The sequence below is a fragment of the Oncorhynchus clarkii genome, chromosome 20 (assembly GCF_045791955.1).
Source record: "Oncorhynchus clarkii lewisi isolate Uvic-CL-2024 chromosome 20, UVic_Ocla_1.0, whole genome shotgun sequence".
Lineage (NCBI taxonomy): Eukaryota > Metazoa > Chordata > Actinopteri > Salmoniformes > Salmonidae > Oncorhynchus > Oncorhynchus clarkii.
Window position 1 is genome coordinate 62140488 of NC_092166.1, and position 25604 is coordinate 62166091.

The 25604-nt window shown below is 43.4% G+C and overlaps 2 protein-coding genes across 14 annotated transcripts in view; one reads left to right on the top strand and one right to left on the bottom strand.

Moving 5' to 3' along the window:
- The window catches only part of LOC139376658 (myocardin), a 28033-nt gene extending 24091 nt beyond the window's left edge, over positions 1-3942 (top strand). For 6 of the 12 annotated variants that reach the window (XM_071119486.1, XM_071119495.1, XM_071119491.1 and 3 more), the window contains one exon: positions 159-3942. In XM_071119486.1, coding sequence (XP_070975587.1) covers positions 159-730 — 572 coding nt within the window. In that variant the 3' untranslated portion in view covers positions 731-3942. Of the gene's footprint in view, positions 1-89 lie in introns of all 12 variants that reach the window. The other 6 variants (XM_071119492.1, XM_071119485.1, XM_071119487.1 and 3 more) reach the window with 1 other exon arrangement.
- On the bottom strand, positions 3790-24281 carry LOC139376661 (mitogen-activated protein kinase kinase 4b). 2 transcript variants are annotated; one of them, XM_071119498.1, is made up of 13 exons: positions 23914-24207; positions 22940-22975; positions 22278-22310; positions 19679-19790; positions 18683-18857; positions 15112-15231; positions 9949-10068; positions 9777-9828; positions 9532-9659; positions 8794-8871; positions 8100-8248; positions 7853-7898; positions 3790-6532 (listed from the first exon to the last, which is right to left on the bottom strand). In XM_071119498.1, the coding sequence occupies exons 1-13, from the start codon at positions 24029-24031 to the stop codon at positions 6419-6421; spliced, it is 1281 nt and encodes a 426-aa protein (XP_070975599.1). In that variant the 5' UTR covers positions 24032-24207; the 3' UTR covers positions 3790-6418. The 2 variants fall into 2 exon arrangements, with proteins under 2 accessions (XP_070975599.1, XP_070975600.1); XM_071119499.1 differs by lacking the exon at positions 22278-22310 and having other exon boundaries at positions 23914-24281.
- Positions 24282-25604: the final 1323 nt, after the last annotated feature.

Here is a 25604-nt window from a genome sequence, read left to right on the forward strand (position 1 = left end):
GTTAAGTAACTCCAGATTTCCCTCTTACATGGGTATTAAATCACACTCTGTGCTGTGACTCCCCCTCCCCCCATCCTCTTCTCTTCAAGAGATGCCAGCTAACGCCAGAGAAGAGAGGGAGAGGTCCTCTGTAACCAAAGTTGTGCCTCACATTACAGTTTCCCCCGGAACCACCTGCCTCGCCGTCCCAAAGTTCAACCAAAGACACTACGAACACCTGCCCCCCTCCCAGCTCAACTATGACCACACAGCCAATCACATTGCAGACAGCCACCTGGAGAACCTGCTGGGAAGCCCCCTAGGCCGAGGGGGCGAGGTCGCCCTTCTCAAGATGGCTGCCGAGGAAGCAGGGGAGGGGGAGGAGAGGGGTGATGGACCTGAGGGCTACCCCAGCACCAATCACCACCACCACCACCACCCTCACCAACACCCCCACCAGGACAAACTTCTCCCCAACAGGGACCTGATGGAAACGCCAACGCCTCTATCTGCCATCCACCCCATCAACGCCAAAGTGTCATCCGTGGCCGAGGCACAGGGGATGGTCGGCATGACGTTCAGCGAGTCGCCGTGGGAGACGATGGAATGGCTGGACCTGACGCCCCCAAGCTCGGCTACGGGGTTCAACTCCGTCCCGGCCGCCGGGCCAAGCATTTTCAACACAGAGTTCCTGGATGTCACAGACATCAACCTGAATACAGCCATGGACCTTCATCTAGAGCACTGGTGAAACACCAGAGACTGGCTATGGAGCAGCTAGCCACTATCAGCTATCCACTAGCTGGCTAGGTACCTACAAAAAAAAAACACAGCAGACGACTAGCTAGCTACTAGCTAGCTACCTAGAAAACACGAGACTATAGTGTCTAGCTAGCTCCCCAAAAGACAAAGGAGACTAGCTAGCAACTAGCATCCAGCTAGCAAAAAAATTGCTGGGTTAGATATTGACCAGAGACACTGACCAGCAACTAAAAACACACAGCAGGAGACCAGCTGAAGATATCACACCAAATTCGCCTTGGTCCCAAAACCGGTTCCAGATAACCTTACATTGGAATTTTAAGTGCAACGATTTACCAAAGAACACAAGCAGAATCACACAGAAATGCCATATAGTTTGTTGATAACGAGCATTGAAACATTTTTTTTTTTTTTTTACATGATCTTTGTGTTCTTGGACAATGATGCGCACAACTACCGAAGCAGTATGACTCTGGATAGATCCATGACGGATGTTCATTAAATGAATACTATGGACAAAAAAAATATTCCAACGTTGCCTTATGAGAAGTCTATAGGATTTATGCAAGTAGTTTCTTACAGTTGTAAGTCCTATGCCGCCTAGACTTGAAGACGCATATTTCGACAATCAATGTATTATTTGTGAAGAGAGTGTCTATGTTTGTATTACTGGAAACCAAAAGAAGACAAGCTTAATTGGATGAAATCGAATGCCAAATTTGTAAATATTATATGGTTACTGACAGAGGCAAGTTTAGGTCTGCATAATTGTCAGTGGTGTGGGAGAGAACACGTTAGAAACTATCACAAAGTCAAATGTATAATTTTAGTATGTAGTTTGATATTTTCAATGTAAATGTTTAAAATCTCACATTTTGCGCCTTGATTATTAGCCTAGAAGATTGTCACACTTTGCTTAAGCCTAGAATTTATTTGCAGGGAAAGCACTTAGTTTGCCATTTCATGCAAGTGCTCGCGTAGGTTTCTTCTCACGCTGAACTGGTATATTTATTCACAATATTATATTAAGATTAATACTTAGCTTTAGTCTGAAAACCCATTTGTCACAGTTTCGATAAAAGGGGCAGTGTCTTCAGATGCAGTAATGCATGGATTGTAGGAAGAGACAGCAATATTTCACTCAGTTTGTGCCTTAAACACTTCACAATAAGAATCTCTTGGCATTTCAAAAATGAAGCATTTCCTGACTATGTCCCCTCACACCAAACAATGTAGCCATTACTTGGGCCACACAAAGCATTTACAATAATTCAAGACCTGGTACTCTACAGTGCATGGTTCACCACTTTTATCACACTGCTTTGATAAATCATATTACATTTTTAGTGCAAGGCTCCAGCTTTTTAGTCACAGCCAGGAAGTCTGAAGTATGGCAAGAAAATCAGTCTAAATTTCATCTCTATTTTTTTCTTTTCGTTACCTAATTGTTTTGTATTTGAGCTTTGGAAAATTCACCAGTTTATATATTAGTGAGCATCACTTAGTTATTTATTTTTTCATTTTTTATTTTATTTATACGTTGATAGAGTATATTTATTTTTGACATTCCTTTATGATAAAAATGGGATTCTTGATTTACAAACTCGTATGCCGCTGTTTTGATCTTGCATTGTTCTTCCCAAAACGTTGAAAAAAGATGCCTGTTTGAAATGGTATATGAATTGAACCAAATCATTTACAAAGAGAAATATATTTTCTAAAAACAGTGTTATCAGTTTTCCATGGAGAACCAACATGATATAAAAAGTACTGCATATATGCAGAGTAAATATCCATTCTTACCAGCACTTGTGAATATCAAAATGTAATATATACAGAGTTTTGACTATCCTGTGAATCTAGCAGAGAATAATCCGTGTTCAATATGTTACATAAAGTATGTGTAACCTTTCTACAAACGTGGTACTAAAGCCACCATTACACGCTGCAGAGGTTTGGGGTAGGATCTGTACAATGATTTTTGAATCTGGAAGGAAAAACATGTTGAAAATACAAGTTTACTGAAATGTATTCATGAAAACTGTGAATATAGCTCAAATAACTACCCACCTGCAATAGATGTATATGGCGTCTATGGCTAAACTAAATGGGACCGTTCTTGTAAGGACACAAATTGAGACGTTAGAACAAGTAAGCATAACTATGGGTATGATTTTAATCATGTGACTACCAGATTGACTGAGATTTTGTGATGACACTGAAATGGGGAAGAACTTTCAAAACATTAACTCAAACTTAGTCTAGCCATCTGTCAGATTCGGTTCAGTATTATTGTTATTTTGACCAAAGTGGGGTCATTTCCCTCAAATGCTCTTTAAAAATATGTGTTTTAAGTAGAAGACCCTTATTCTCTGTTACTTCTGAAGTAAGCCGTGGCACCCTTGTGTATAGGTTTTCTCTGGTTGCAACCACCCATGTTGTCACCCCAGATGAGTCAAGCCATGCGTTTTTTTTTTTTTTTTAACATACATACATACCAACCACACACACACACACACACACACACACGAGTGTACAAAACATTAACACCTGCTCTTTCCCTGACAGACTGACCAGGTGAATCCTGGTGGAAGATATGATCCCTTATAGATGTCACTTGTTCAGTGTAGATGAAGGGAAGAAAACAGGTTAAGCCCTGAGACATGGATTGTGTGTGTGTGCCATTCATAAGGGGAATGGGCAAGACAAAAGATTTAAGTGCCTTTGAACGGGGTATGTGCCAGGCGCATTGGTTTGTGTCAAGAACTGCACCGCTACTGGGTTTTTCACACTCAACAGTTTCCCATGTGTATCAAGAATGGTCCACCACCCAAAGGACATCCAGCCAACTTGACACAACTGTGATAAGCATTGGAGTCAACATCCCTGTGAAACACTTGACACCTTGTAAAAACAAATAACCAATACAAGCACAGAAGACAATACATGCTCCCTATGTCCTCACTCGGCCATTGAGCATTTCCAACATTGATGCCAGGTAATGTGCCCCTACAGCAACCTAATGTTGAGGGGTGATTTTCCTTTCTCTTTTTTATTTTATTTTTTTAAATCATTTTTTTTTAACATCTGACAAAAAGCTTCCTTATTGCTTGGCCACTGAACAGCTTTACCATGTAAACCAATGTGTCCACACCACTGCATTGTTGTAGAAGAGAAAGCAATAAACTGAAACACCAATAATCAACGTTTCTATGTTGTACCTTTGTCTATGATGACAGACAGATCACCCAGGTTCACAATACAGCATTTGTATTTCCTCATTGTGAACTTTATTTTTTTTTTATACCCTTGATAAAGATACAATATAATACTCATTGCCATTTATCATCTTATAATCTAATATCAACATTCTAATAAATTGCAATTTATACATGTACTCCTCCATAATATTTTCACCAAGTAGCCATAAGTGTTCCACATCCACAGAACACATGGGTGGACCATCAATAAAATCTTCCCACCCACCCTTTAGTTGAAAATAGCATATGCTTCTCCAGAGGGATGGAACATTTGGAACAACGCAGATAGAAATGGAATGAATAGAGCCGACTCGATCCCATGCGCCACACAACAGGGAATCAGAGCAAGTCTATGTAGTACTTTTCTATCTGAATGTTCTGTAACGTTCCATGCTCCTGGATCAGCTGCATATGTAAGCAACATTTCTGTACTGACCCCCGACATATTTCCAAGGGGGCATCTTCATGAAGCACAATCAATGAGATAGCCAGCTACCTTTTCTAAACGTTCAGGAACAACTGTGGACTTCTCAAGTTCTTAAAAAGACATCACATACAGTAACCTTGGAGTTACATCTGAAAGTTTATCAAAGCTATCTGGCAAACACATTGACCATCCTCGGTGAAGCACAGCCCAGGTTGGTCGTCATTTAACATGCCGATGCTGAACGCCCTCCTCAACGCCACATACACACGACAGGTTCAATAGCTAGCTAACTCCACTGGGTCTTTGTTTTGGCTTCGTTACATTACGACACACTAAACGTGGCTTTCTGAGCAAAGATAAAGAGTACACCGTTGAGGTGCGCCCTACGCGATGCCCAAGGGGCGGCGAGGGAAACAGAACATTCCATCTCGAGCCAGGCTCGAGTATTATTCCGAGCCACTGAAGAACATGCCGACTGATCTATTATTGGCTGATCTTATAGCTGTGATCAGGAGGGATGGGCAGATGGATTGTACAGTGCTGTAGTATTACATGGGAGTTAGGATCTCTTCTCCACAGACCGATGCAGCACAGGCCTGGTCAGGCAATCAATGTATATCTGGCATGTTCAACTTGTGATGCCTTGCAAAGTGGTAGGTTATACAGCTCGTGACCATGCAGATCAGAGCATCGCGACTGGCTGTAAATCCGTCCACTTGGCAACGTGTAGCAGGTTGAGAACAACGTAACTGCTCCAGCAAACTTTGCTGTGTGCGTCCGCACACCACTAACTACTGAACAGAACTGGTGTATAATAGCAGACTGTTTTGAGATGTACATACAGATATACAATTGTGGACAAAAGTCATACAATCCTACTGTAAATTTTACATTTTGCAGAGTGGAACAACATTTAGTTGTTTTTTTTTACGTTAATTATGCGATGACAGAACAGTCATACTGTAAATTGCATATTAAGAAAATAAAGCCACATTAACACCATTGATTTGTGTTTCAAACTTTTGCATCATCAGACCCATTCATTTACAATGAGTGTAGGTGGCCTTAACATACTGTGTGATACGTGCGTCTCACTTAGACAAGTCTGTCTGCATACACCTGTACATTTTCTGACGACATAGAAGTGAGCACACAAACAGTCCATCATATACAATCCAAATATAATACTATTTTGTTCATGTCATGAGCATCACTTTCCAACATGTTTATTTGGTAACTTCTGTATTCGTTTACATCGATTTTCAAGTATGTGTGTGTGCGTAAATATATAGTACCAGTAAAAGTAGAGACACTTAAAATACATTCCAGGTGACTACCTCATGAAGTTGGTTGAGAGAATGCCAAGAGTGTGCAAAGCGGTCATCAAGGCAAAGGGTGGCTACTTTGAAGAATCTCAAAACAAAAAAACACAAAAAATGTTTTGGTTACTACATGATTCCATAAGTGTTATTTCATAGTTTGAGGTCTTCCCTATTATTCTACCATGTAGAACATTGTTAAAATAAAGAAAAACCCTTGAATGAGTAGGTGTGTCCAGACTTTTGACTGGTACTAATATATATATTTATACACACACACACACACACACACACACACACACACACACACACACACACACACACACACCTGTACATATACAGTATATGTACTCTAACCCTTTTTTCTAGCACATAAAAAAAAGATGAACGTCGTACATACGTTGAGCCAACTGAATGTCTTCAAGTTTAGCTGTCTGAAGATGGGAGAATAATCTAGATATTTTAATTGACATTGAACAAGCGTGAGTGTGTGTGTATTATCGTATTGCACAGGGCGATACATTTTTTATATGGAATTGTTCTCGTGTTCTTTGGAACATGGAAACAAACAGATTATACTATTGTAACTCTGTATCCGAGGGCTAAGATGTCATGCGGTGTACTGTTTCCTCCCCGGCATGTGTGTTGCGGTGTAAAGTGTCCCCCCCCCGTCAGTCCAGGTACATGGGTGAGATGGGGGACGCTGGGATCTGGTCCAGGATGCGACACACGTAACTGGCCACATCCACACACCTCTCCTCGTACATCAGGATGAACGGGTGTTTCTGGAGGAGATAAAAACATTACCTCAGTCACAAGTTCAATATGGCCACTGAGAAACTACACTGAACAAAAATATAAAATCGCAAGATGTAAAGTGTTGGTCCCATGTTTCATAAGCTGAAATAAAAGATTCCAGAATGTTCCATATGCAAAAAAAATATATATATTTTGCATTCAAGCCTCCGTTTTTGGATCTATTCCTTTTTTTGACAGTGTGCGGGTCCATTTCTTCCACTATTCTTATTTTGACTCCTACGCACCTTGAACAGACACTTTTCAGTAGTAAGGAACCTTAAAAAGAGCGCAGATGGCTTCTGATTATTTCTGAAATGAAAGGTCGCAGAAATTTTCCATATATTTTCCAAAAAGCTTATTTCTTCCAAATTTTGTGCACAAATTTGTGTACATCCCTGTTAGTGAGCATTTGTCCTTTGCCAAGACAACTGTGGCATATCAAGAAGCTGTCAGGTGTGGCATATCAAGAAGCTGATTAAACAGCATGATCATTTCACAGGTGCACCTTATGCTGGGGACAATAAAAGACCACTAGAATGCACAGTTTTGTCACACAATACAATGACACAGATGTCTCAAGTTGAGGGAGCATGCAAATGGCATGCTGACTGCAGGAATGTCCACCAGAGCTGTTGCCAGAGAATTTAATGTTAATTTCTCTACCATAAGCCACCTCCAATGTAATTTTAGAGAATTTGGTAGTACGTCCAACCGGCCTCACAACCGCAGACCACGTGTAACCCTGCCAGCCCAGGAACTCCATATCTGGCTTCTTCACCTGCTGGATTGTCTGAGACCAGCTACCCAGACATCTGATGAAACTGTGGGTTTTCAAAACTGAAGGATTTCTGCACAAACTGTCTCAGGGATGCTTATCTGCGTGCTCGTCATCCTCACCGGGGTCGTAACTGCAGTTCGGAGTTGGACTATATTCCACAGGCCACAATCAACAGCTCTATGTGAAGGAGATGTGTGACGCTACATGAGGCAAATGGTGGTCACACCAGTTACTGACTGGTTTTCTGATCCACACCCCTACTTTTATTTTTAAAGGTATCTGTGACCAACAGATGCATATCTGTATTCCCAGTCATGTGAAATCCATAGATTAGGGCCTAATGACTTTAAAATGTACTGATTTCCTTATATGAACTAACTCAGTAAAATATTTGACATTAGTGCATGTTGCGTTGATATTTTTGTTCAGTATAGCTCAGGCTTTACAGTTGCCCACATAGCAGATAATACACAGTGAAATCCAAAAGGCATATAACATCCCAAGTCCTACCATAGAAAGACAAACTTACCAGGAGCTCCTTGTACTTTGGCCGTTTTGACTCATCCTTTGTAAGGCTGTAGAAAAATAGGGGGGGGGGGGGGGGGGGAAGCAATTATATATACAACAAACAGCAATATACTGCTGTTGGGTAAACAGCACTGTTGCCTTTTCACCATTCTACCAGTAGAGGGCATAAATGAAAAGGCCTCTCGGTGACCGTCATTGTGCAATAGCATATCCAGCAGTAGACTGCTTTCACCAGAGGTGATACTCACCATAAGTTGACAAAGTTGATGAACTTGGGGGAGAACTGCCTGTCTTCAGAGTTGCAGAGCTGGGGCGGCTCGCCCTTCACCACCTGGGTCAGCTGATCAAACACACTATTCCACTTGGGGTAGGGGAACCTGCCGGTGGCAAGCTCATACTGAAGACACACACAGAGACTGGCATTAGACAAAGACAAATTGTATTACTCATTGGCTACCACCACCACCAAGGGTTTGGAATTAGTTAAAAGATGCACTATGCAGAAATAGCTCTGCAATTTCCTGGTTACAAAAATTCTAACGGTTTCAGTTTGTGACAAAAACAAGCTAGTGTAGAGAATCATTGTACCACCTAATACGCTGTGAAATATCTATCCCATAATCGTAGCTGATGTACAAAACTGAAAGTAAAAGACACAAAAAAGAAACTTAAGGGAAGCATCAAAATAGTGAACATAGAACAGATCTACTGCTTCTCAGACTTCAATGGGAATGAAAGATCTATAACTCACATTTCTATGTGAATTTGGTCGTCGAGGCACCCAAAAAGTTACATATTGCAGCTTTAATAGGTTGATATCAATAAAACTCAACCGTGCAGCTAGGCAATAATATATGTTTGGCAATATAGTAAAGCCATATTTCTCCAGTCCCATTGGTCAGCATCAAATCAATGTATGAATCATCTGAATGAGATAATTACCAGGGTTATCCCCAAACTCCACACGTCTGATCGGACGTCGTAGCCTTGTCTGGAAGCACTGGGGTCTATCCTCTCCGGCTGGAGGACAAAAACACAACTTAACCAACATTACACTTATATACGATATACTGGGCATTTCAGGAACTGAATCCTAGCGAACATTGTAGTGAGATTTGCACAAAAATTCAAGTTACCTATGCGTCTAACTACTTAGAATTTGTTTCAAAAAATATAAAGAAAGCAGTGCCCGTTGTCATGTAAAAATCCTCCCAGTGTGAAATAGTTCCCAATCGTTCTGGTTGTGTTGTGATTGTGACGTCATGTTGTAAAACTTCTCCCAGCGGGAAAATGTTTCCAGTTCAATAATTGCACGTGCGTCTCTTTACGTGGATGGCTGAGCTTGTGCGGATGTTTCTCTCACACCCTCCCGTAGTGCCAGCGTCTTTGTAATCGCAAAAATGATTGGTCACTGTCAATACTCCTGGCAACCATTGATTGGCAGACGTGTTAAGCAAATGTGCGTGCCCACAGAACAGTTTTTCCGAGGTCGAGGAAGGGTGTGAGAGAAACATGTTGCTCAGCCATCCACATAAAGAGCTGCGCGTGCAATTATTGAACAGGGAACATTTTCACGCTGGGAGACGTTTTACAGCATGACATCACAACACAATCAGAACGATTGGGAACCATTTCACACCGGGATGATTTGTACATGACACCCGTCTCAACCAGACTTACCGCCATGTAGGGTCTGCAGCCTGCGTCTCTGGTCTTGGCTATTGAGTCCACCAGCTGGCCGCTGATGCCAAAGTCACACAACTTGATGTTGCCGTTACGATCCATGAGAATGTTGGAAGGTTTGATGTCTGGGAGAGCACACAAACATAACGGTTTTAAGAGTTCATGCACCAAACATAGCTGTGAGAATAATTTTTACACACATGGCCAAACTGCAAAAGATGTATCTGACAACCAAGACTTACCTCTGTGAATTATTTTCAAGTTTTCTTTTAAGTGGTTCAGTGCTTTAACGGTCTGTAAAAAGAAAAGTAAACATTTTGTTACAATCTACTGTATCTGTGACCAACAACTGCATTCATATAAATAATGGATTAACAGATTATATTTCACAGTAAATAAAAACATTTAACTCACTGCTAATGTGATTTTGCCTAATATTTCCTCTGGAATGACGTCATCTAACGAACAATATACATATTTGTAGAATTTGTCGAATGAGGTAGACATTAGTTCCATACATATCCAACAGTCGCCCTAAAAAGAAAGAGATTCCATTATTGATCACAAGTATGCTAAACAAATATAATTGAAACAAAACAACGTTTCCACTTCCCGACCCAACATTTGATTATTACTTCTGCCCCAGAACAGAACCTCTCTAATTAGATATTCTAACTGCTCTTATATTCTTCAGGATCGGTGTCCCGTCCACGAGATGGTTGAGCTAACGTAGGCTAATGTGATTAACATGGGGTTGTAAGTAACAAGAACATTTCCCATGAAAGAAAGCTTCAATTATTGTTAATCAAACTGCACTGTTCAATTTACAGCAGCTATTACATTGAAATAAAACCATGCTATTGTTTGAGGAGAGGGCACAATTTTGAACATGAAATGTTATTAATAAAACAAATTAGGCACATTTGAGCAGTCTTGATATAACATTTTGAACAGAAATGCAATGGTTCATTAGATCAGTATAAAACGTTGCACATTCACTGCTGCCATCTGGTGTCCAAAATCTAAAATTGCAACTGGGCTGGAATTATACATGATTAAAAAATATAGAAAATAATGTTTTTTTTGTATTATCTTTTACCAGATCTATTGTGTTATATTCTCCTAAATTCCTTTCAAAATTCCACAAACTTGCTTCAGGGCCAGAGCTACAGGCAGTTAGAGTTGGGTATGTCATTTTAGGCGAAAATTGGAGGGGGAAAGGGGCGGATCCTTAAGAGCTCCGTACAGCTGTACGATAGAGACTGTCACTACTCCTAATACAGTAAATTCAAAAAGTATTCAGGCCCCTAGTCTTTTTCCACATTTTGTTACATTACAGCCTCATTCTAAAATGGATTAAATAGTTTTTCCCCCTCATCAATCTACACATTACTTCATAATGACAGAGCTAAAACAGCTTTTTAGATTTTTTTGCAAATGTATAAAAAAAAAAAAACTGAAACATCACATTTACATAAGTATTCAGACCCTTCACTCAGTATTTTGTTGAAGCACCTTTGGCAGCGATTACAGCCGTGAGTCCTCTTGGGTATACACACATACACATCTGTATTTGGGGAGTTTCTCCCATTCTTCTCTGCAGATCCTCTCAAGCTCTGTCAGGTTGGATGAGAAGCATCGCCTGAAATCTAAGTCTGGGCTATGGTTGGGCCACTCAAGGACATTCAGAGACTTGTCCCAAAGCCACTCCTGCGTTGTCTTGGCTGTGTGCCTAAGGTCGTTGTACTGTTGGAAGCACTCACACCCGTAGCACTCACATCCGTCATCATGAAGTGCTTTGAGAGACTAGTCAAGGACCATATCACCTCCACCCTACCTGACACCCTAGACCCACTCCAATTTGCTTACCGCCCAAATAGGTCCACAGACGATGCAATCTCAACCACACTGCACACTGCCCTAACCCATCTGGACAAGAGGAATACCTATGTGAGAATGCTGTTCATCGACTACAGCTCGGCATTCAACACCATAGTACCCTCCAAGCTCGTCATCAAGCTCGAGACCCTGGGTCTCGACCCAGCCCTGTGCAACTGGGTACTGGACTTCCTGACGGGCCGCCCCCAGGTGGTGAGGGTAGGCAACAACATCTCCTCCCCGCTGATCCTCAACACTGGGGACCCACAAGGGTGCGTTCTGAGCCCTCTCCTGTACTCCCTGTTCACCCACGACTGTGTGGCCACGCACGCCTCCAACTCAATCATCAAGTTTGCGGACGACACAACAGTGGTAGGCTTGATTACCAACAACGATGAGACGGCCTACAGGGAGGAGGTGAGGGCCCTCGGAGTGTGGTGTCAGGAAAACAACCTCACACTCAACGTCAACAAAACTAAGGAGATGATTGTGGACTTCAGGAAACAGCAGAGGGAACACCCCCCTATCCACATCGATGGAACAGTAGTGGAGAGGGTAGCAAGTTTTAAGTTCCTCGGCATACACATCACAGACAAACTGAATTGGTCCACTCACACAGACAGCATCGTGAAGAAGGCGCAGCAGCGCCTCTTCAACCTCAGGAGGCTGAAGAAATTCGGCTTGTCACCAAAAGCACTCACAAACTTCTACAGATGCACAATCGAGAGCATCCTGGCGGGCTGTATCACCGCCTGGTATGGCAACTGCACCGCCCTCAACCGTAAGGCTCTCCAGAGGGTAGTGAGGTCTGCACAACGCATCACCGGGGGCAAACTACCTGCCCTCCAGGACACCTACACCACCCGATGTCACAGGAAGGCCATAAAGATCATCAAGGACATCAACCACCCGAGCCACTGCCTGTTCACCCCGCTATCATCCAGAAGGCGAGGTCAGTACAGGTGCATCAAAGCTGGGACCGAGAGACTGAAAAACAGCTTCTATCTTCTAGCTGCTGCCAACACACTGACACTGACTCAACTCCAGCCACTTTAATAATGGGAATTGATGGGAAATGATGTAAATATATCACTAGCCACTTTAAACAATGCTACCTTATATAATGTTACATACCCTACATTATTCATCTCATATGCATACGTATATACTGTACTCTATATCATCGACTGTATCCTTATGTAATACATGTATCACTAGCCACTTTAAACTATGCCACTTTGTTTACATACTCATCTCATTTGTACATACTGTACTCGATACCATCTACTGTATCTTGCCTATGCTGCTCTGTACCATCACTCATTCATATATCCTTATGTACATATTCTTTATCCCCTTACACTGTGTACAAGACAGTAGTTTTGGAATTGTTAGTTAGATTACTTGTTATTACTGCATTGTCGGAACTAGAAGCACAAGCATTTCGCTACACTCGCATTAACATCTGCTAACCATGTGTATGTGACAAATAAAATGTGATTTGATTTGATTTGGAAGGTGAACCTTGGCCACAGTCTGAGGACCTGAGCGCTCTGGAGCAGGTTTTCATCAAGGTTCTCTCAGTACTTTGCTCTGTTTATCTTTCCCTCAATCCTGACTAGTCTCCCAGTCCCTGAAAAACATCCCCACAGCATGATTCTGCCACCACCATGCTTCACCGTAGGGGTGGGGCCAGATTTCCTCCAGACGTGACACTTGGCCTTCAGGCCAAAGAGTTCAATCTTGGTTTCATCAGACCAGAAAATCTAGTTTCTCATGGTCAGAGTCCTTTAGGTGCCTTTTGGCAAACTCCAAGCGGGCTGTCATGTGCCTTTTACTGAGGAGTGGCTTCCATCTGGCCATTCTACCATAAAGGCCTGATTGGTGGAGTGCTGCAGAGATGTTTGTCCTTCTGGAAGGTTCTCCCATCTCCACACAGGAACTCTGGAGCTCTGTGACAGTGACCATTGGCTTCTTAGTCACCTCCCTAACCAAGGCCCTTCTCCCCCGATTGCTCAGTTTGGCCAGGCGGCCAGCTTTAGGAAGAGTCTTGGTGGTTCCAAACTTCTTCCATTTAAGAATGACGGAGGCCTCTGTGTTTTTAGGGAACTTTTTTGGTATCCTTCCCCAGATCTGTGCCTGGGCACAATCCTGTCTCAGAGCTCTACAGACAACTCCTTCAACTTCATGGTTTGGTTTTTGCCCTAACATGTACTGTCAACTGTGGGACCTTATATAGACAGGTGTGTGCCTTTCCAAATCACATCCAATCAATTGAATTTAGCACAGGTGGACTCCAATCAAGTTGAAAAGACAGCTCAAGGACGATCAATGGAAACAGGATGTACGAGCTCAATTTCGAGTCTCAGAGCAAAGGATCTGAATACTTATGTAAATAAGGTATCTGTTTTTTATTTTCAATCTGCAAAAATGTCAAAATCTGTTTTCGCTTTGTCATTATGGGATATTGTCTGTAGATTGATGAGGGATTTTTTTATATTTTAAATTCAGAATAAGGCTGAGTGGCGCAGCGGTTCAATCCCGTGCTGTATCACAACCGCGCTCTAGAGACTCCTTGTGGCGTGTCATTGTGCGGCTGGCTTCCGGGTTAAGAGGGCGGGTGTTAAAAAGCGCGGTTAGGCGGATCATGTTTCAGAGGACGCATGAGTCGACCTTCAACTCCCGAGCCCGCTGGGGAGTACCAGTGATGAGACTAGACAGAAAATGGGAAGAAAAAAAAATAATTTTTTTAAAGGCTGTAACGTAACAAAATGTGGAAAAAGGGGTCTGAATACTTTCCGAATTGACCGTATATAATATAACAGTCTCAACTCTCTGAAGAGAGTTCCGTAAACTGGGCGATATAGAGGCAGTCACTACCGAGTGCTGAAGCGTGTAGCGAGTAAAACTTGTCCTCGGTTGCAACGCTCACTACCGAGTTCCAAACTGCCCCTGGAAGCAACGTCAGAACAAGAACTGTTCGTCGGGAGCTTCATGAAATGGGTTTCCATTCCGAGCAGCCACCTAAATTCTAAGATCATGCACAATGCCAAGCGTCGGCTGGAGTGGTTGGACTCTGCCATTGGACTCTGGAGCACTGGAAAGGCGTTCTCTGGAGTGATGAATAACACTTCACCATCTGGCAGTCCGACAAATCTGGGTTTGGCGGAAGCCAGGAAAACGCTACCTGCCCCAATGCATAGTGCCAACTGTAAAGTTTGGTGGGAGGAATAATGGTCTTGTGCTGATTTACATGATTCGGGCTACGCACATTAGTTACAGTGAAGGGAAAATCTTAATGCTTGAACATACAGTGACATTCTAGACGATTCTGTGCTTCCAACTTTTTGGCAACAGTTTAAGGAAGGCCCTTTCCTGTTTTAGCATGACAATGCCCCCATGCACAAAGTGAGGTTTATACAGAAATGGTTTGTCGAGATCGGTGTGGAAGAACTTGACTGGCCTGCACAGAGCCCTGACCTCAACCCCATCAAACACCTTTGGGATGAGTTTGAACACCAACTGCGAACCAGGCCTAGTCGCCGCAACACCAGTGCCGACCTCTCTAATGCTCATGGCTGAATGGAAGCAAGTTCCTACAGTAATGTTCCAACATCTAGTGGAAAGCCTTCCCAGAAGAGCGGAGGCTGTGATAACAGCAAAGTGTCCACATACTTTTGTATAATATAACAGTCTCACCTCTCTGAAGAGAGCTCCGTAAAACTGGACGATATAGAGACAGTCACTACTCCTCATCACCACGTCTAGATCCATCAGCAGCTGCTTCTGTTCCTTCTCATCCACCGTGGAACGGATCCTCTGAGGGAGACAGTGACAACAACCAAACATTTCAGCAGAAATAGGGGAAACTATCAACAGTTTAGAGGTCAGTTCATAGGACGTACTACCTGATGAAGACCATTATGGTCAAAACATTGTTGTGTTACTAGGTCTAACATAGAATGGTTCCGGAGGAGATGGCTGACGTTTTATGGGCTCCTAACCAATTGTGCCATTGTGTGTGTTTTTTATTTTGTACATAATGTTTCTGCCACTGTCTCTTATGACCGAAAAGAGCTTCTGGATATCAGGACGCCGATTACTCACCTCGTAATGGACGAAGATTCCCTTTAGCGTGTCGGACGCGATTTACTTCAGACACCTGACAGGGCCCAAATCCCCGTCATTCGCAGGAGAAAGAGATAACAGGGACGTAGGTCGGGGTGCCTTGTAAGGATCTGATGGTGAGGGGGTAATCTACCTGTACCATCAGTCCTATCAGCCAACGTACATTTAGATAACAAACTAGACGAGCTACGACCACGAATATTCGACCAACGGGACATTAAAAACTGTAATATCTTATGTTTCACCGAGTCGTGGCTGAACGACGACATGAATAACATACAGCTGGCGGGGTTAACGTTGCATCGGCAAGATAGAACAGCTGCCTCCGGTAAGACAGGGGTGGCGGTCTGTGTATATTTGAAAACAACAGCTGGTGCACAAAGTCTAATATTAAGGAAGTCTCGCCTGAGGTAGAGTATCTGATTATAAGCTGTAGACCACACTATTTACCAAGAGAGTTGTCATCTATATTTTTCGTAGCTGCCTATTTACCACCAAAAAACAATGCTGGCACTCAATGAGCTGTGGCCGGGGACTTTAATGCAAAGAAACTTAATTGTGCAACCAGAAGAAAAAAAACCTAGACCACATTTACTCCACACACAGAGACGCGTACAAAGCTCTCCCTCGCCCTGCATTTGGCAAATCTGAACATAAATCTATCCGCCTTATTCCCGCTTACAAGCAAAAACTAAAGCAGGACGCGCCAGTGACTCGGTCAATAAAGAAGTGGTCAGATTACTCAGATGCTAAGCTACAGGACTGTTTTGCTAGCACAGACTGCAATATGTTCCGGGATTCTACCGATGGAATTGAGGAGTACACCACATCAGTCACTGGCTTTACCAATAAGTGCATCGACGACGTTGTCCCCACATTGACTGTACGTACATACCCCAACCAGAAGGCATGGATTAAAGGCAACATCTGCACTGAGCTAAAGGGTAGAGCTGCCGCTTTCAAGGAGTGGGACTCTAACCCGGACACTTATAAGAAATCCCGCTATGCCCTCCGACAGATCATCAAACAGGCAAAGCGTCAATACATGACTAAGATTGAATCGTACTACACCGGCTCTGACGCTAGTCAGATGTGGCAGGGCTTGCAAACGACTACAGACTACAAAGGGAAGCAAAGCCGCGAGCTGCACAGTGACAAGCCTGCCAGATTAGCTAAATTACTTCTATGCTCGCATCGAGGCAAGCAACACTGAAGCATGCATGAGAGCATCAGCTGTTCCGGATGACTGATCACGCTCTCTGAAGCCAACATTCACAAGGTCGCAAGGATAAACGGATTACCAGGACGTGTACTCTGATCATGCGCTGACCAACTGGCAAGTATCTTCACTGAAAACCTCTCCCTGTCTGAGTCTAATAACAAACTGGTCTCTTGCAGACCACCATAGTGCCTGTGCCCAAGAAGACTAAGGTAACCAGACTAAATGACTACCGACCCGTAGCACTCACGTCTATAGCCATGAAGTGCTTTGAAAGGCTGGTCACGGCTCACAATACCATTATCCCAGAAACCCTAGACCCACTACAATTTGCATACCACCCCAACAGATCCACAGACGATGCAATCTCTATTGCACTCCACACAGCCCTTTCCTACTTGAACAAAAGGAACACCTACGTGAGAATGATACTCAATGACAACAGCTCAGCATTGAACACCATAGTGCCCTCAAAACTCATCACTAAGCTAAAGACCCTGGGACTAAACACCTCCTTCTGCAACTGGATCCTGGACTTCCTGACGGGACGCCCCCAGGTGGTAAGGGTAGGTAACAACATCTGCCACGCTGATCCTCAACACAGGTGCTACTCAGGGGTGCGTGCTCAGTTCCCTCCTGTACTCCCTGTTCACTCATGACTGCACGGCCAGGCACAACTACAACACCATCACTAAGTTTACCGACGACACAACAGTGAAAGGCCTGATCACCGATAGCGTTGAGACAGCCTATAGGGAGGAGGTCAGAGACCTGACCGTGTGGTGCCAGGACAACAACCTCTCCCTCGACGTGATCAAGACAAAGGAGATGATTGTGGACTACAGGAAAAGGAGGACCGAGCACACCCCCATTCTCATTGACGGGGCTGTAGTGGAGCAGTTTGAGAGGTTCAAGTTCCTTGGTATCCACATCACCAACAAACTATCATGGTCCAAACACACCAAGACAGTCGTGAAGAGGGCACGACAAAGTCTTATCCCCCTCAGGAGACTGGAAAGATTTGGCATGGGATCTCAGATCCTCAAAAAGTTCTACAGCTGCAGCATCGAGAGCAACCATCATGGCAACTGCTCCGCCTCCGACCGCACTACAGAGGGTAGGCACTACAGAGGGTTGTGCGAACAGGCCAGTACATCACTGGGGCCAAGCTTCCTGCCATTCAGGACCTCTATACCAGGCGGTGTCAGAGGAAGGCCCTAAAAATTGTTGAAGACTCCAGCCACCCTAGTCATAGACTGTTCTCTCTGCTACCACACAGCAAGCGGTACCGGAGCGCAAAGTCTAGGTCCAAAAGGTTTCTTAACAGCTTCTAATCCCCAAGCCATAAGACTCCTGAACAGCTAATCAAATGGCTACCCAGACTATTTGCATTGCTCCCCCCCGGCCCCCTCTATTACACTGCCGCTACTCTGTTTATTATCTATGCATAGTCACTTTACCTCTACCTACATGTACATATTACCTCAATTACCTCAACTAACCGGTGCCCCTGCACACTGACTCTGTACCGGTACCCCCTGTAAATAGCCTCGCTACTATTCTTTTACTGCTGCTCTTTAAAATGTTTTTTTTTTTTTTACTTAACACTTATTTTTCTTTAAAACTGCATTGTTGGTTAAGGGTTTGTATATAAGCATTTCACTAACATCTACACCTGTTGTATTCGGCGCATGTGACAAATAAAATTTGATTTGACCAAGAATCAAGACGATATTTTATAAGCTTTCCTATTCATTTATGCATCCTCCTTGAGATGGGCACATCTAAACCAAACTGTCACACACAGATCCATGATTTATTTACATGGACAGAGCAATTTACGAGGTGACTACAGTCTATCAATGTTACTATTCAGCCTGTATTGGCTCAGTCAGTGAGGATGAGAGCAGCTGGTGTGGTCACCTTGACGGCCATGATCTGTCCACTGGGTTTGTGCTGCATCTTGTTGACGGAGCCGTAGGCCCCGCGGCCGATCTCCCCCAGGTCCCTCAGGTCCTCGGCCGTGAAGTCACAGGCATTCTCTGTAGAAATCTTCAGCTTCCCCGACGACTCGATACTGTGTGTCCTCATACGCTCTCTTTAGGGGAGGGAGGGAGGGAGGGAGGGAGGGAGGGAGGGAGGGAGGGAGGGAGGGAGGGAGGGAGGGAGGGAGGGAGGGAGGGAGGGAGAGGATAAAGAGGGAAAAATGTGGGGAAGGACGAAGATGGGGTAAAACAGAGGGAAGAGAAAAGTAGGAATATAGGAAGATAGAGAGACGAAGGGGAGTGTGTTTGGGGCAGAGAGGGGAAAATACATTATACATACATGAGGAAGTGATAAATAATGTATCAAGTCCCTGAGCCGCTAATCTTATTTGGAGACATTCAGAGGATGCCTCCACCTCGCTCCTATTGCATTCAAGTATCACGTTTTGTCACAAGTACAGTGAAATGCTTAACTTGCAAGCCCTACCCAACAGTGCAGTATTCAATATCCAAAAAGTATAACTCATTTTAAAAAAGCATGAGAAACAAGATATTACTTCTTGGTTATTTCCTCAATAGCAGAGTAGACTGAAGAATATGCTGACTCATCCTGCACAGACATTTTACTGTATTCTCAGGGCTGAGAATAAGAGTGCTTTAAACCCTGTTTATACCTGCACACAAACAGTACCCTACAGTGTGTATGAAGATGATATTTCCCTAGAACAATAAAGCAAACAGACTCACCAAACAGAAATGCATAACCTGTATAGAACTTACACAAAGTTCCTAAAAAACTAAACTTACAAAAAGGTTCTAAACTAGGCCCAGGACTATCAGGACTCAACAACCCTTTCGTAACACCCCTCTTACTGACCATTAGATTAGAACTAGGACAAGGGTGTGTTTTGAACCCGCTCTCCACAGCACTTACATGTGTGGGTTCTGGAAGGAGGGGGCAGTTGAAGGTGAGGGATTGAGGGGCAACCTGGTAGCTGGCTTCACTGGAGGGTTGGCGAAGTTCAGCTTCAGGGCTTTACGTTTACCTGGCAGAGAGACAGGAGGAAACAGACACGTTCGTACACAACACATGCTGGTGCGGGTGAGGAAAAAGGGTGAGCATGTAATGATACGTTGGTGGATGGGACACAGAATACAAATGATATGGGGTTGTAAGAGAACAGGATGAATGAACATGGAATAAATAGATTTCAAAATATGATGAGATCAGTTAGAACTCGTTCAATAAAACTAGTAAGTGAACCCCACTAATTCATGCTAACCAGGAGAAGTCCCTGAGTAAATGTAGTTTCAGTGTAACTTGAGTGAGAAATTCAGCAAATGAAAGTATCAGTAATGTTTCAGGAGACTGGACAATAATACACTACATGGCCAAAAGCATGTGGACACCCCTTCAAATTAGTGGATTCTGTTATTTCAACCACACCTGTCGCTGACAGGTGTATAAAATAGAGCAAACAGCCATGCAATCTCCATAGACAAACATTGGCAGTAGAATGGCACATACTGAGGAGCTCAGTAACTTTCAACGTTATACCGTCATAGGATGCCACCTTTCCAACAAGTCAGTTTGTCAAATTTCTGCCCTACTAGAGCTGACCCAGTCAACTGTAAGTGCTGTTATTGTGAAGTGGAAATATCTAGGAGAAACTACGGCTTAGCCGTGAAGTGGTAGGCCACACAAGCTCACAGGACGGGACCGCGGAGTGCTGACATGCGTAGCACGTAAAACTCGTCTGTCCTTGGTTTCAACACTCACTACCAAGTTCCAAACTGCCTCTGGAAGCAACGTCAGCACAATAACTGTTCATCTGGAGCTTCAGGAAATGTGTTTCCATGGCCGAGCAGCAGCACACAAGCTTAAGATCACCATGCACAATGCCAAGCATCGGCCTCAATGGTGTAAAGCTCGCCGCCATTGGACTGGAGCAGTGGAAACGCCTTCTCGAGTGATGAATCATGCTTCACCAACTAGCAGTCCGATGGAATAATCTGGGTTTGGCGGATGCCAGAAGAACACTACCTGCCCGAATGCATATTGCCAACTGTAAAGTTTGGTGGAGAAGAAATTATGGTATGGGGCTATTTTTCATGGTTTGGGCTAGGCCCCTTAGGTCCAGTGAAGGGAAATCTTAACGCTACAACATACAAAGACATTCTAAAAGATTTTGTACTTCCAACTTTGTGGCAACAGTTTGGGGAAGGCCCTTTCCTGTTTCAGCATGACAATGACCCTGTGCACAAAGCAAGGTCCATACAGAAATGGTTTGTCGAGATCGGTGTGGAAGAACTTGACTGGCCTGCACAGAGTCCTGACCTCAACCCCATCCAACACCTTTGGGATGAACTGGAAAGCCGACTGCAAACCAACATCAGTGCCCGACCTTACTAATGCTTGTGGCTGAATGGAAGCAAGTCTCTGCAGCAATGTTCCAACATCTAGTGGAAAGCTTTCCCAGAAGAGTGGAGGCATATTATAGCAGTAAAAGGGGGACCAACTCCATATTAATAACCATGATTTTGGAATGAGATGTTCGACGAGCAGGTGTCCACATACTTTTGGTGTAATTATAGTGTCATTGCCACATGCTCAGAGAGACAGCCTCCCCATACCTTTCAGGCTTGGATTTGCCAGATATTGACAGAACACAAGCACGATGCATTATAAACACAAGCAAAGTGCCCACAAATGCAGGGGCTCCCACTTGCCAGGAAATGCAGACAACACCCCAGTGTCATTACTGAATTACCACTACAAAATTAACCCAACATGAATTGATTGCATTGCAAACCTGCATGCACTGGGAATCCATTTAAGACATTTCCATAGTTTGTTTAAATTGTGCAGTAGCTACAGTAACAGACTTGTCAAAGAGGAACCCCACCAACACCCTCAAAACATGATATGATGTCCAAACGGGACAGCAAGATATAATCTATTCCATACTAACATAGTCCGTATCTGTTAACTCTTTAAGTGCTAAATGTTTCTATCATGGTCTTTTATCAGCCTATACATAACAGAAAAAAAAACTGTTAGGTACTCAACTATATGATAATGTTGAAGATGAGATGGGAGCGTGGGGTCTTCTTTGACATACAGAGTATAGTGACCTACAGGCCCAAATCAGAGGTGCAGTACTAGTGGTCCCATTAACCATTATGCCCAGGTGCAAATGAATCCTCACCCAAACAAAATGCTCCACCGTGGATTAGATTAGTCAACAGAGAACAGTAGACAGACCGCCCCACTACCAGAGAACCACACAGGCTGCATCTCAATAGTCTAGAGTGGCTTCCTCTCCTTGTCTCCTCTCCCACCTACCTTGTATCCTATCCTTCACTGCTCTGACAACACATACTAGGTGAAAGAGATTTGGTTGATGCCCAACAAATATTTACTGTCAACTGTCCAGTCAGTGCAGATCGAGGAAAGAAGACACTTCAGACTATTGGATGCACCCACAGAGAGAGAGAGGGTTGTTGTGCTATGAGAGAGTGCTAATGCTTACTTTGGGGCACTCCAGACAGGCTTATCTGAAACCCTAAGGTAAAGAAAAGACATTTTACTACATTTTGGCTTTGCGCTCTTTTACTGTAAAACATGGGAGTGTTTTCCAATAGGTTTCGAAAAATCGGCTAATCTGGTTATCCCTGTGATTAGGAATTTAGCCTGTTAAATTTAGCCACAGTTGCTGTTCCGCAACAGTGCAACATAGGCGCAACATGTAGTTGAAGATGAATACATTGATTCTGTGTGATTTACAGGTGGATAGAGAGTGAGTTAACAACAGGAAGATCTATGTCATCTGGATGGAAGTCGTCAATCTACTACTATCTACCCTAGCTTTCAATGGCAAGTGAGGGCTGGTCGTGTTATTTGTGTATTCATGCTACCCTACAAATATTTGGCCAAGATATTGAGCCTCATATTAGGCTACAACAATTAGTTTATTTCAGGAGCTATGGAATGGTGGGAAATCTCTAACCTAGAACCCATACCAGTGAATGGAAACATACAGAATGGGGAACTCAATGAGGAAATCAAAATCAAAAAAAGGGAAATGGGGACTGAGACAATGGTAAATCATATTCCACTAAGATGAACAGAACATCACATCAACAACAACCTAGTAATATTCTACTGAAATCCTATTAAAAAAATCCATAGTACCTGTTTCGTTTTGACACCTCCAGCACGTGTTGATTTCTGAAATGTTTAAAATAAAGAGGAACATTTGCGACAGACATCTACAACTGCATTTGTCAAAGTAGACCTAGATTAATAGCACTAAAACACTGATCACAGACTGCAACATTACACAACAGTGACAATTAAGCAATAAGGCACGAGGGGATGTGGTATATGGCCAATATACCACGGCTAAGGGCTGTTCTTATGCACAATTTAGCACCAAGTGCCTGGATATACCACAGCTAAGTGCTATCTTGGCCATATACCACAAACCCCCGATGTGCCTTATTGCTATTATAAACTGGTTACCAATGTAATTAGAGCAGTAAAACAATACATGTTTTGTCATACCCGTTGTATACGGTCTGATATACCAAGGCTGTCAGCCAATCAGACTTACAGGTCTCAAATCACCCAGTTTATAATAAACAATATAGCGCTGACATGTCAATGCCAATTATGTCTCAATATTTCCAAGGGAAAATATACATAGAAACACAAAGTAATTAAATTTGTGATCATCTACATGTAAAATGTATTCGCTAACAAAACAGTAGTACATAGCCTATTTACGTTTAGTGAAAGAGAAAACATAAATTTCTCAAGCTGGTACTAGGCCCTGTCTTTAGTGGTGGATGCAGCGACTAACTCGACTAAAATCAATTAATGGAAACTCAAATGCAGTGAAACGTCTGTAACTACAATCTAACAATTGTCAGATGGCGCGATCACGTTTCAGTAGTTGTAACATTGTTACAGTACACTGCGCAGAAAATTACAATGTTGCAACAAATGGCCGAGGCGCTACATTTAGCAGCATATAGCTAGCTGCATCTCTTCTATGTAGCTTAGCCTCTCGGGGCAATGGTAGCTAGGCTAGCCAAGTCATGTTTTTCAGCAGCTAAATAACTCTGATCAAGTAGAAAATCGACATTTCGGGCATCTGCTCTTACCTTGCATGTTGCTGACGGTGGTCATGTGTTGTGTTTGCGGGTGATGATGGTGCGAGGTGGATCCTGCGATGTTGCTGTTGGAGGTTGTTGAGTTGCTGTTGGAACTGGGAGACGCCATTGTTGTGTTCGATTCCAGCAGCGCTCAGGCTGCAATGCAGGCAGAGTAAATTTCGCCCTCTCTCGCTCCACACGGGACACTGCGCCAGCCGAGCGAACGCAGCACAGCATACGACGGCCACGTCTATGGATGTGCTATGGCACCCGATTCTGCACCATGGACACTCCTGAGTCACGGAAGACAGTGCGTAACAGTTAGCCTACGCCAAATGGGGCGGGGGTTTCCATTGGGCTGGTATAATGGGACGCCCAGCAAATACTATATATATATACACTTTTTAAAAATTTAACCAGGCAAGTCAGTTAAGAACAAATTCTTGTTTACAAGATGACCGGTTGTGATGCAGCCTGAATTCGAACCAGGGTGTCTGTAGTGACGCCACTCGGGAGCCCATATTTTTGAGTTGAGTAATCCAGTTGATATGGCTACAGGGAAGGCTATGAACATAATAATTTATTGAATGGGGGTTATGGAGGCATTGTAAGGTTGGCCCAGGGCCAGCAGAATATTGTCCTTGTTCAACGCAGTTTCCTATGGGTGTTTGTCTGAAGCTGGTGTGAGGTATGACAGGTCAGTAGAAAGATCAAATATAGTGTAGCAACCTTAACACAACATCTAGCAACCTTGTCAAGAGGTTTGGACCTCTTGGTGTAATGGTTAATGTGTTGGATTGACAGTCACATGTCCCAGTCTAGGGCTATACTCCAGATTCACTACATTGGTGTGAGAAGTGGGATGTATATGTGCATACGTGAGGAACTTGATATGTAGAGAAGCATGGGGACATGCTCTCCTGAAGGAATGGTAATCTAGCAACCTTAAAGGGAAAATCCACTCTAAAACTGTATTTTTGTATTTAAATTATTATTTTTTTAAATCCTTTATTATTGTAACACATTCAGAAGGTAGCCTTGACCGAGGCTAATACAGTCCCAAATGTTTTACATGTCAGCAGTCAAGCTTTTTGGGGGGGGGGGGGGGGGGGGGGGGGGGGCGAGGCAAATAGTCTGGGTAGCCATTTGATTAGCTTTTCAGGAGTCTTATGGCTTGGGGGTAGAAGCTGTTTATGTCTTTTGGACCTAGACTTTGCGCTCCGGTACCGCTTGCCGTGAGGTAGCAGAGAGAACAGTCTATGACTAGGGTGGCTGGAGTCTTTGACAATTTTTAGGGCCTTCCTCTGACACCACCTGGTATAGAGGCCCTGGATGACAGGAAGCTTGGCCCCAGTGATGTACTGGGCCGTACGCACAACCCTCTGTAGTGCCTTGTGGTCGGAGGCCGAGCAGTTGCCATAGTGATGCAACCAGTCAGTTTGCTTCTTGAAAGTCCAATATCTTGAGACTTCTGACATGCAGAACATTTTGGGACTGTATCAACAGTGGAATAATAAATTTAAAAAATCTAAAGATAGTTTGAGTGGATTTTCCCTTTAATCCAAAACCAAATGACCTCATCAATAGGTTTGGAATAAGGTGTTGGCTTGACACTTGCTAGATCTGGGTTCAAGCCCCAGTCAGGGCTACCCCCTGAATATGTTACAATAAAAAAGGAAATGTATAAAAGGGTTTAAGTA